Source organism: Aptenodytes forsteri, unplaced genomic scaffold (genome assembly GCF_000699145.1).
Source record: "Aptenodytes forsteri isolate BGI_AS27 unplaced genomic scaffold, ASM69914v1 Scaffold26, whole genome shotgun sequence".
Lineage (NCBI taxonomy): Eukaryota > Metazoa > Chordata > Aves > Sphenisciformes > Spheniscidae > Aptenodytes > Aptenodytes forsteri.
In genome coordinates, this window is record NW_008794125.1 from 1533238 (window position 1) to 1545546 (window position 12309).

The 12309-nt window shown below is 62.1% G+C and overlaps 1 protein-coding gene across 1 annotated transcript in view; it reads right to left on the bottom strand.

Annotated features, from left to right (window-relative positions):
* Window positions 1–1688: 1688 nt before the first annotated feature.
* WDR90 (WD repeat domain 90) overlaps window positions 1689–12309 on the bottom strand; it is a 46099-nt gene continuing 35478 nt past the window's right edge. Inside the window, 15 exon segments of the mRNA XM_019471548.1 lie at window positions 1689–3601; window positions 4994–5196; window positions 5302–5424; window positions 5635–5715; window positions 6158–6288; window positions 6361–6461; window positions 6550–6695; window positions 7861–7945; window positions 8812–8932; window positions 9216–9324; window positions 9780–9878; window positions 10361–10462; window positions 10926–11034; window positions 11591–11643; window positions 12058–12111. Coding sequence (XP_019327093.1) covers window positions 3484–3601; window positions 4994–5196; window positions 5302–5424; window positions 5635–5715; window positions 6158–6288; window positions 6361–6461; window positions 6550–6695; window positions 7861–7945; window positions 8812–8932; window positions 9216–9324; window positions 9780–9878; window positions 10361–10462; window positions 10926–11034; window positions 11591–11643; window positions 12058–12111 — 1635 coding nt within the window. The 3' untranslated portion in view covers window positions 1689–3483.

Below are 12309 nucleotides of genomic sequence, written 5' to 3' on the forward strand. Positions count from 1 at the left end.
CCCACATCCCAGTGGCACCCACATCCCAGTATGGGCACCTACATCCCAGTTTGGCACCCACATCCCAGTATGGGCACCTACATCCCAGTTTGGCACCCACATCCCAGTATGGGCACCCACATCCCAGCATGGGCACCTACATCCCAGTATGGCACCCACATCCCAGTATGGGCACCTGCATGCCAGCACCAGGTACCTGCGGAATCTGGCACAGGCGTCTGCAAACTTTACCTCCATCCTGACCCTGGCTCCCACAGGCCAGCACGGGTCCGGGTGCGTCCCCCGTGGGTGCTCCGCCTGGCACGGACGGGGCACACGGTGCCTCCAGCACTGGCACCTGCCCCAGCACAGAGCGTGCAGGGCAGCCTGGCACCGGGCACCCTTGAACTGGCACCCTTTACATGACGTGCACAGCAGCACCCGGGCCAGGCCTGCTGCCCCCGGACCCCCATGCGCCCCATGTTCCGTGGGGTGGCACGTCCCCAGCACCCAGCCCCGGCACCGTCCCTGCTCCCCTGGGCCGCGGCTCAGCCCCACTGCGAGTGCCAGGGGAGCTCTGGGCTTCGCAGCCCTGCCGTGGCATGGGGCTGTCCCCGGCCCGGGGCGGAGGGGCTGGGAGGCAGCAGGCAGGGGGCTGTGCAGGCCGGCGATGCCGCGGCGATGCCGGCTGGCACGGGGCAGGCAGAGATGCCAGGCAGCGGGGCAATGCCCGGGCTCCTTCCTCGGGGACTGCGTGCGGTCATGGGTGAGCTCCCGCAGCCCTGCCATGCGCATCCCCTGCCCCACGCCTGTCCCGGCACAGCGTGTGCAGCTCCGGCACACCAGCACTATTAATACACACCGCGGCACGTGGGCCTGCTGCTCCCACGGGGCCCAGCCTGGTTTGGACTCACCAGGGAGCACCGCACGTCCTGCATCGCCTCCTCCACCCTGCACGGTGGCACTGGCCGTGCTCCCTCCCCCGTCCCCACCCAGCCACCCCGCTTTGCCGTGGTGGGAAAGGTCAGGGTCTCCTCTCCCACTCCAGCAGCCCGGGGGGGGACCCCATTACACACGGGGGAGCAGTCCGGTCTCGTCCGGCCTCAGAGCAGAGGCCCCGGAGAGGTGCTGGGAAAAGCCTTTTCCCCAGCTGCACCCGCATTCCTGGTGCCCAGCACCGGCGGCTGAGCCTGCAGAGACAGAAATAGCCGAGGGAAAAGCTGCCCACGGGGAAATGGGAGCAGGCAGGGGAGGCGGCACCGCCCCGGGAGCTGCAGGCGTGTGGGGGGAAGGCGGCTGCAGGGAAGCGGGGAGCTCCTAACCCTGCACGCAGAGCCACGGCTCCCAGGGGCACAAGGGCAGCCAAGCCTCCTGCTTCCCTCCACCCGTGAGATCCTGCCAAGAGCGACACGGGGACCCACCACCTCCTTCCCCGTCTCTCCCCGCTGGCTGGCATTTGTTGCAGAGGCATCCATGTCCCCAAGCACGAAGGAGCCCTGGGCCAGCCCCCCGAGCCTCGTCCCACAGGGCCGGGCTTCAGCTCTTGCCCTTAATCCCTCTAACTGCCCCCAAACGGGGTGGGCAGCCCAGGTCCTTGGGCTCTCCTCACTCACACCGCAGCCAAGGGAGGCCCCGGGCTTCGCGCAGCCCCGGCGGGGGCGAGGGGTCCTGCTCCCCAGGAGACGCAGGACACCGTGTGCAAGCGGAAGGTGTGTAAAAATTTATTTTCGTGTAGAGGACAAACCTCCTAAAACGGTATGGCTTTGCCAGACCTGGACCGGTGCCGGGAGCAGGGTCAGACCACCAGACACAGGCAGAGCCACGCACGGTGGGCTCGGGCACGGAGAGAGGATAAGGAAACACCAGGGATGCGGCCCTGGCAGTGCCACGAACCACGGGCCAGCAGAGAACGTGATGGCAGCAGGTGCCCGGCTGGCAGAGCGGCTCTGGCACAGGCAGGGACCCCCTGCTGGGCCAACGCTGGGGACCAGGCACCGGCAGGACGGGGGCACCACCCCGGGACTGCCCCCATAAGAGATGCTGGCTGCCGCCCAGTGATTCTCAACCCCCTCACCGGCTCCAGGCCACGATAAAAAGTTTAAATAGACAAAACATACAGAAAAGCGGCTCCAGCTGTACCTCGGTGTTGCCCCACCAGCTGCCTGCAAATAAGCCTAACCCTGAGTGTGCTCGAAAAGCCTAAGAGCTAGTGTCACCGAGCCAGGAGCTGACCCGGGCTCCCCCACCCCGGCAGGATGGGAGCCCAGGGACGGGTGCGAGCTGAACGTGGAGGCCAGCGCAGGCTGGCCTCGCTCTTTGGGACTCGGAGACAGGGACGCTGTGGGACTCTGGCCCTGAATTTGCGCTGGACTGAAGTCACGGCAGCTGGCCGGCAGCTAAGGCCGGCTCGGGTGCGGGCAGGGGACGGGGGAGGAAAGAGCTTCCAGTCGTACCAGGAGATGCAACGCCCAGAGCCTCGCACTCTGGGACAGCCTCAGTGCAGCCAGAGCCCCGCAGAGGGGACAGCAGGACAAGAGCCGTATGGCACGGCGTGGCACCAGCTCAGCGATGGCACTGCCAGGAAAGGACTGCAGCCTGCCCTCGGGAGCGCAGCGGGCACCCTACGCCCCCGCAGCCCTCCCCAGCTTACCAGGGCTCCTGGGGCCCTGCCAATACTGGTGGCCATGAATACTGGTGGCCAGGGCAGGGGTGGGGAGGGGACAGGCCACGCAGCCAGGCAGGGGAGGAGGGCGGATGGGCCGAAAGCCTGGCACGCTGCAGGACTCGAGTATTTTTGCGCAGAAACAAGGGAGAGAAGGGGCCTGGGACAGGTCCTGGGTATCGCTCCCTCCCCTTGAAGCCTGGGGGGCTAGGGGCTGCAGGCACAGCATCCCAGCAAGGACCAGGAGTGACCCCAAAACACAGGGGCTTGGGGGGGTGTAAGCGCCTGGCCCTCCAGGGCTGCCTTTCCCAGCGCTGGCAGAGGGAAGCAGGGACTGGGGATGGAGGTGTGCCCCGGGGGGCCGAAGCCATGAGCACATTCGACAGCTCTGCTACTGCTGGAGGCCCCAGGGGCTCCGGGAGTGTTGCCCCCCAGAACTGAGGGCACCAGCACAGCCCTCTGGGGAAGGGATGTGCCTGGTCCAACAGATACCGAAACACTCATGTTTGAGCTTAAAAACAAACGTTAAAAAAAACTTAACAGAATAAAAGATGGGGGTGATCCTCCAGCTGCCGGTGAGGCAGAGCCCCCAGGCAGAGCTCCCCGGCCCCTGCTGCCACGGCTGGCGAGGAGGCGGCAGAGGCCGGTAGGGTTAGGCTGGCTGGTGCCGGAGAATCTATCCTGCTGGTGCTGGCAAGTCCGGTTTCACTGGTCCTGCAATCCAGGCTGGGGGGAAAGGAGGATTTCCCACCAGGGACCAGCTCGAGGCAGGGCCGCTCACCGGGGCGTCGTTTGGGAGGGGGAGGCTGGTGTCACGGGGAGGACGGGGTAGAGAGCGACTCTCATTTGTTCTTGGCTAGCACACGGTACAGCGTGAACCCTACCAGAGCAGTCACCGTGGCCCCCAGAGCCACCCGGAGCCAGAAGGACGCGGCTCCCAGCTCCACGGCGTTCAAGTGGCTGCAAGGAAAGAGAGAAGAGGCCAGTGAGCGAGATGCACAGGGACGGCTGTACGAACACCCAAGCTCCCTGGCAGCCCGGAGTGCTTCCCCCCCAAAGCAGGGAAGTTGGGGTGTCCCTGGGGGGATGGACGGTAACCGTGGTGCAGCTCCGGGCTGGGGGATACAGCCCAGCTGAAGGCAGAGAGCAGCGAGAGGCTCCCTGGCCCCGTGAGCCAGAGCACCCGCCGCCCGGCATCGTCATCAAGCCAAACGATGGCTCCCCACCCCGCTGGTGGGACGGATGGGGCTTTACGCTCCCGTGGTCTGGAAACAGCACGCCAACACCTAAATAATTAGTACAGCAAGGAGGTACGTATCTTCCTTTCTAGGTCAAGCTGCTTTTACAACTCCAAGTGCGCAGAGACCCAGAAGTGGATGCAGGCGGAGACGCTGGCACAGCCGGTGACACTGACCTAAGGGCAGCGAGGGAAGGGACCCAGCCCTGCCCGAGCGTACGCATTCTCTTCCTAAACACGTGCTGTCCTGCATCAACGTGCTCCTCTCCGAGGAGGAAAGACATATCCATTATTCATTCTCCACTAAATCAGGGGAGAGCAGCCAATCCCTGGCCCTCCATTACGCCGTTATTTATTTATACCACATACCCTAAGTTATATTAAGAATATTTAAATTTTAATACTGCAGAGGGGGAAAAAAAAAAGTGTCAGCTCTAAAAATAAAGTTGTTTATTGAAAAGAAGCTAGAGGGAAAACCACTCACTGGTAATCCCATCCCGTCTTCCAACGCACTCACACGTTCTCCTCAGGAGGGCTCTGCCCCGGCGTTGCACCGACCCTGAGCTTTCAGCCCCCTCCGCCCCTGGAGCGGAGCCATGCCGCACGCAGGCACGTTCTCCTTACCAGATCTCCCATCATCGCCCGTGACCGGCCTGGCTGCCGCCCTACCCCGTTACCCAGCCCCTTTCAGGTGCGGTTCCTTCCCAAAGGGAGGCTGTGTGAACGGAGGTCTTGCTTCACTGACCTCTTTTTCAGTCCGATCCACCTCATCAGGAGAAAATAGCTGCCACCCCCCCCTCTGCGGGCCTTGGCAAACTAGGCTGGCTACTCCCCTTCAGCATTTTTTATCTTAAGCTTCAAAAATAAAAACTCCTGTGGCAGGATCTATCTAATAAATCTGCCAGAGACAGACACGAGGCAGAAGAGAGACTCCACCCTCTCCAAGCAGGGGGAGAAGTGGCCTTTTTGTTTCAATTACTTCTACGAGCAGATGACACCAAGAGCTAGAGAGGAACCGAACCAAAAGCGACGTGGCAGAGGCAGGGTTCGGACACAGCCCCCCTCCCCGAGCTCTGCTCCCAGCCGAGAGCCCCCTCCGCGGGAAGGATACTAACGGGAAGGTGGCGGCGGTGGCCAGCTTGGTGTAGACGGTGGTGCTGGGTGGACCCTGGCCGTGGCAGGAGAAGAGGAAGGGCGGTGGGAGGCAATGCTTGTAGCAGAACTCGGCAGGGGAGAGCCCGGGCTGCTGACTCGCTTCTGGCAGGTCTGTCTTGGAGGCCACGAAGACGCAGGGGATCTGGCTGTCCATGTAGTGTTGCTGCAGAGACAGGGAGAAGTCCCAGCGAGGGGTAAGCGACCGACCCCTGGGAGATGTGGGGCTGCCACGCAAAGGCTGAAGTCCCATAGGGCCCCTGCCAGCTACCTTATAAATACTGGCACAGTAGCTGAAGGATCTGGGATCGCTCAGGTCATAGATGAAGCAGGCGACATCGCAGGCTGCGTCCGACGGCTTCACGAACTTCATGTCGGCGCTGACCTCATACAGCTGGGGCAGGAGGCGAAAGGACACGTGGCACAGCACCGTCTCAAGGGGATCGGCCGTTTCTCACCCCAGCACACGGCCTGTGCCGGTGTGACCACAGCCGCAGCCCAGCCCAGGGGTGCCGGGACGGCGCTGCAGCAATATGGGGGGGGACACAGCCCAGCCCTGCTGCGAGCCAGACACAGCAGCGATTCCCTCCTCTCCCTGACTTACTATAAGGTACTTCTCCTGGCCGTTGACCTGCACCGTGTTGATCGTGTAGAGGGATGGGTCTCCTGAGCTCTCCCTCTGGGCCTGCCATCAATGAAAACGCTGTCTCAGACAGCAGGGAGCGAGAGCAGTGCTTGGGGGAAGGAGAGCATTTCACACTGCCCCGAGCCCCGTGGTGTAACAGCCACTTGAAGGCCAGCCGGCGCCTGCTACGAGATGCGGGGCCATTCGTAACACGCAGGGAAAGCCAGCATCACCTTGGGGAGATACGGCTGCCTGGGAAAGGCACAGCCCCTCCAGATCCTCGGGACAAGCGGAGGGAGTGGGCCCGCTGCCTTAGGCAAAATTAAGGATGCAAGGGCCACCCGGAGGGGGGTGTGAAGCCCTTTGCCGGGAGGCTGGGGCCTGGCCATGGGCAGGGAGGTGCTGTCACGCAGCAGATCACTCAAACAGCCTCACGGCTCTGCCTCCTGCTCCACTGGGACGCCCTGCCGCAGCGCGGCTGGAGAGGGGAGCAGCCACTCACCGCGAGGCTCCTGCCGAGGAAGGCCTGCAGGAAGGCGGACTTGCCTGCGCCCCTGGCTCCCAGCACCTTGCAGAGGAAGACGTTTCTCTGGGTCTGGCCTTTCTCCAGGTCGATCCTCTTCTCCCGGGTCACTGGCAGGAGAGAGGCTGGGTGAGCGAGAGGAGAGACCTGAGCTGTGATGGGAGGGGAGGGCATGGCCGTACCCGTGAGGGCTTGTGTCTGGGAATCCTGCTCCGAGAGGATGGGGTAGCCCAGGTAGCCCAGGCACTCCAGGCAGTGCCGCACATCCAGGTAAGCCACGAGCCTGGAGAGACAGAGCGCACCGGGAAGCCGACAAGGTCAGCAAGGGCTAAGCAATGTGACTAAAGGCAGGGGAGAGGGACTGAGCTTACGTCCACTGGCAGAGGAATCCATGCAGGGAAAGCAGGCCTTTATCAGTGGTGCATACCGTGTTGTAGAGCTCAGGGCCCCAGGGCACGCAGGGGAAGACACTGAAGAAGTTCTGCAGCTCTGTGGGGGAGAGGGCTCCGTCCTGGTCCTGCCGAAACAAAGGGGAGCCAGCAGCTGAGGCGGGACACAGTCCATGCACACACCGGCAGCTCTCTGCAGCCATGCCAAGCATTGTCGGGGTCCAGAGAGAGTCCCTGGCACACAAGCCACCCTGCTCGCTGCAGCAGAATGACGCAGGGATGCTTTCAATGGCAGAAATCAACTGCAAGCAAGGCCAGAGCTGCACGAGCGTGCAGAGACCCTATGCCCCAGGGACTCCCATCACTGCACAAGAAACAGGCCGATTCTGCTCTGCGATTGCAGCTGGAATCGGTGCCAGCCCTGCTACCGGGCAGGACCCGTCCACACTCACCCCACAGCCCTGAGCTTCCCTGGGGCCAGCCACCCCACAGCAGCCTGCATCGGTCCAGCCTGGCCTTCCACGCCGCAGGGTAACTGACCCAAGGTCTGTGTGTGGCCACGGGGCCACTGGCCACCAGCTAACCACATGCCAAGGCAGCACCTTCAGGCTGCTGTGCCACGGGGCCGTGCCACAGAGGATCTGCCGGCATCTGGGCACACAGGGACGTGCGTCGACTCCGCGCAGCAATTCCCCGTGGCCACAGAGCTGCCGTACCCCCGGCGCACACCAACATCTGAATAACTAGTCCGAGCAGGTGTACGCAGATCCAATACGTCCTCTACTCCTACTCTCCAAAGAGCCAGAGTATGGCACAGATCAGTTGCTTTCTCTCCCCCTCTCCGGCCTGGCAGCCCCTCCACGGGGCTGGCAGCCATGCAGATGCTTGTGCCTGGTCTGTGGCTGCAGGCCAGCAGCTATGCCCGCTCTCCCTGCCACCCTGCGTGCTGCAGCCAGGCACTACGAGGGGCTACGCCAGTTTGATGTTAACTCAGACCCATCCACTGAAGGCCCAAACTTTACTGGCTGCCCTTTGGTCAAGGGCAGCGATCACAACCCCACGCCCTTGATGTGCTGCTGCCATCAGACTACCTACAGCTCGCTGCGACCACCTCCTGCTCCCAAAGCCTCGGCAAGAAGCTGTGAAGGGAGCGCTGCAGCAGAGGAAAGCCCTTCACTGGCGCTACGTCTGCTCCCTGGAACAGACGGGTGGACAGGAGAGCAGCTGCGCCCAAACGTGCAGGCCTAGCAGAGAGCATCCCCTCCCCAGGCAGCTCCACCGCACACTGCCCACCTTGTCGTGCTTCTCAAACAGCCGCTGCAGGAACTGGTAGCCCAAGTGGTTGAGCTCCGTGGAGCAGCCGGGGGGAAGGCGGAACCTGTCGGAAGAGACCCAAGTGAACCTCCTCAAGCCCTGAACGAAGGGCAGCATGTGAGTGGGTCTTCGGCCAAGCCGGATCTCACCCAGAGCACACAGGTCCCCATTCCCTCCCCGCTCAAGGCCAGCGGTTGTCTCCAGGCCTGGCTATTCCTTGACACAGCCCCCTTGTTTTGGGGAGAAGCCCTCAAGGGTGCACAGCTGCCTCTCCTCGGCACGTCCACACTGCCCAAGCAGCCAGGGGGAGGATGTAGCCCTCACTCTGCCTCGTGCACAGGGCTTCAGTAGGGCACAGCACTACCCCTGGGGTGCTTTCCACCAGCACGGGCCCCGTCGCGTCCCCACACAGCCTGCTGTCTGGGGAGAGGATGAGGCAGCTCACAAGCCAAACCCTTTCATTACTGCCAGATCACCACCTCCGGGGAGGCAGGGAGCAGAGCAGAGACGGCAGCTGCAGAATCAGCCAGGAGGGCTACGCTGACAGCTCGCTGCTCCCGACAGAGCCATTCTGCCTCGGCTCAGGCAGAGACAGAACAGCCTTCAAAAACCCCTTGCTGATGTCAAGGGAAGCCAGGGACAGGCCTTCATTCCCCACCTCCTTGCCCGCCTACATCAGAGCCAGCAGCACAGTCAGCAGCTCCAAGGACCATTGTATTCATCGCCAACCCCGTGTGTCAGCTCCTGCCCACAGGGGAAGGTGAGGAGCATGAACCAGACCACGAGCTAAGGGTGTGGATTCAGCCTCAGCTGAGGAACGGGGTAGACCCCAGGGTGCAGAAAGGAGCCAGCAGAGGTGCTGGGGAGCCCGAGTTGCACACCACAGGGATGTCACACCCTGCCCGCCCCACTCCACGGCAGGATACGCACTGTGGGTAGAGATAGTCATCCGTCAGCTCCAGCTCGTCGTCGTACCCAAAGCGGCGAAGGATGGTCCAGGTGGTCTCGTGCCGGCCCCTCTGGATGAAGAGCGTGTTGAGGAAGAGGAAGCCTGCAGGAGAGATCAGGCGGTTCAGACGCAATGGAGCCAACTGAGCGCTCAGCCTCAGGGATCCACTCCTCGGGACCACGCTTTCCCTGGGAAAACAGGCTGCTTGGACAGAGAGCTCTAGCAGCCACAGCAGGCTCAGGCTTGCTTTGACAAGAGGGACTAATGAGGCTTGGAATGAGAGCCGGGAGGTTCAGCCCAAGGACAGGGTCCCTCACAATGTGCTGAAGGAGATGGGTCCCACCGTCCCTTGCTGGGAAGGGACGTGGAGCCCTTGCGCTGTTACCGTTCAACGTCAGGCCGTTGTCCTGCACCCCATCCGTGGTGTTCTTCCACACAACCATCTTCACGTCCTCCAGGGCCTGGGGAGCCAGTGGGTTTCCAAAACAGGACTTCTACCTCCCAAGAGAAAGAAGGTCATTGTCAGCAAAGCACACAGCCAGCACTACCCTCTGTCTCGCCAGCATCCCTCTCCCCTGACAAGGAGACGGTGTTTCCAGGAGAGAAAAATCCACCCAGCTCAGGGATTACTGCCTTAGACCTTGACCAAACCCCTGTTCTTCAGCATCCCAATAACGTATGACTCTCAACACCTCCAGAGCCTCCTGCTCTTCCCACTGCAGAGCAAACTCAGCCCAAGCTTAGTAAAGATGGAAGACCTGTGGATCCCCACGTGCTCCGAGAAGCTCCCTACGGTGCTTTAGCTGTGCCACAGCAGAAGTACTGAATGCAAACAGGACGGCTGTGTCAGGAGACGGGCAGCCTTTCTGCCTGGTATTGGATGGAAAGGGGACCCCAGGGGCTTTCCACAAGGGACTGGGGAGTATCTCAGCTCTGCAGGCAGCCCTACCTGGAAGTAGTTGAGTTCATCATCACTAAGGATCTGGTTGTTATCCTGGTCCGAGAGGTTGAAAATCCGGGTCAGCGCTCGTGCACATGCAGGTTTCAGCTGCAAGGAACCAACCACGGTGACAAAAACAGGGCACCACCTTCAGCCTGGCCCTTCCTCCTGAAACCCCATGCGCAGAGGGGTTCCCTTCCTGCACTGGCTGGGAACACGGTCCAGCTAGGCCAGTACCACAGCCACCTTGGAGGCGGGAGTCAGAAGCAGGGCAGCCCACAGGGAAGTTTTTTCCTGGACCCTGCCCACAATGGCTGCCGCATGGTCTGGAGCACGAGGGCTTCTACCCCACCACGCCCCCGGTCCTCGCAGATCTCTCTGGCCTGGATATACTCAGCTGGCTGCACTGAGCACAGGAGATGAGTATTTACCCCTCCATCGGCTCCCCCCAGGAGTACTGCTTTCCCCTTGTTCTGGCTGCCTCGGCCCAAACTTTCCAGCCTCCTACCCAGGGGCAAAAGCACAGCACCAGACCAGAGCGCTGCGACGGGAAGGAGACTCCTCCAGGGGCTGCGAGCGGTGCTTCCTACCTGCTTCTCCTCTGGGTCATAGAGGGGGGCTGTGGGGTGCAGCACAGCTTTCTGGGCATAGTAGAAGAGCTCAGAGATGTTCTTGAGGTTCTTGGCAGAGCACTGGGGATTCAAAGGGAGAGACAGTCCTGTGAGCGGGGACAGGCGACGGGCTGGTGACAAGGGGCAGAAGGATGATAGGAGCTCCCCAAGCCAGACAAGTTGTGCATCAAAGCACAGAGCAAAGTCTGTCCACCATCAGGAAAAAACAAAAGGGAAACCTCCCGCTCATGCTCTGGCTTTGCTGCGCCCATTCCACAGCCCCAGAGCCAACAGGGGCTGCACATAGCTCCACCATCAGTTACAGCTGGAGAGCCGGAGCAGGGAGACACCGAAACCCACTCCCTGTGAGGAAGGCAAAGGACAGAAAGCCTAAAGCACAGACCCTCAAGACCCAGATCGGGGTACTTCTGCAGAGCGACGTTAGCAGGGCAGATCTCCACAAGCACGAAGGCTCCCTGGCTCACGCCAGACAAGCGCTCCTACCCCTCAGGGAGGCTTTGCAGAAACCCTCCAGTTCCCTCACCTCCACGCAGGTCTCTATCTCTGAGAACTGGTTCATGATGGGCAGGATGACGTCCATAGAGCTCCCCACCTGCAGGTCAGACTTGTTTCCCACTAAAATAATGGGGATCCTGGGGAAGAAAGACGGGAGTGTCAGAGAGCACGAGTGAGGCCACCTCTCTCTTGGTCTCGGCCCTGCCCCAGCCACGCGTGCTCCCAGGCAGCAAGCTGGGGAGCCTCTCCACGCTCCTCCGCAAGGTCCACAGCAGCTTTCCTGCCTCCCACGGCTAGGAGCATCCATCTGGAGAAACAGACTGCCTGATCCTGCTTACGCTTTCACCCAGCAACAATATGTTCAGGAGCCTTTAATCCAGCACAGCAGCCTTCTGCCTAAGCGATCCACACGCAGATTGAGGCTTCTGTGCTCCCTTACTCCCTTGGTAGCCTCCTCTCCCTGCCTGGCTGAGAAGAGATCAAGGGGGGAAGGAACCCTCTCCCGTGGCCCTCTGCCTCAGCTAGATCTGCGAGGGAGAAAGGCCCCCACGTCCTTCTGCTACAGGTGGTCTGGCCACAAGCCACAAAGCTGGTTTGATCTGAGCATCCTCTGCACAATGCAAAGGTGGTGGGGACCCCGCAGCCTCCAGAATCCGCCGATTCTGCACCCGCGGACCACGCCACACACGGTACCTGGAGCCCTTTTCAACTCCTCCGTTCACCATGGGGATCCACTTTGTGCGAATCTGAAAGGCGAGCACAGGGAAAGGCCTGTCACCGCAGCCTGGGGAGGGAGAGGCAGCTCCCAGCACAGGCGCCGCGGCAGTCAGCAGGGCCCTGCAGCCATCTGCTCCCCGGCATTCCCCCGCACCAGCAGGCAGAGCAGACCCGGGGATGCTGGATGCCAGCAGAAGGATGCAACAGGCCTGTTGCCCCCCAGCACATAAGGAAAACAGCCAACGTGGGAGCAAGCTCGGGCTGTGCTCCGCCTTCCTCTGCTTGCAGGGGTCTCAAACCCCAAATCCCCGTAGGGCTGGGGTGCACCAGTACCCACCCACACCAAAAAGCCAGGGCAGCCGGGAAGGACCCAGCGCTGGGAACCCCTTCCCCTCTGGCTGCCGGAGCGGGGCCGCTCAGGGCTCCGGCAGGGGACCCATTACCTTTTCGATCGTGGCCTCCTTGGTGACATCGTACACCACGCAGACCACGTTGGCCTGCAAGAGAGAAGCGGCAGAGGGTGCTGAGCGAGGGTCCCTGCGGCGCACCCACCGCAGCGGGGAGGCAGCCCGCGCCCGAGGCACAGCCCTGCCGTAGCCGCAGGCCGGTCCCGCGGCCAGGCAGCCCCGGCCCCACATGCTGCTGTCATGCTTGCACCGAAACCCGGCAGCGGCGGGAGGGTGGGGGGGGGGGGG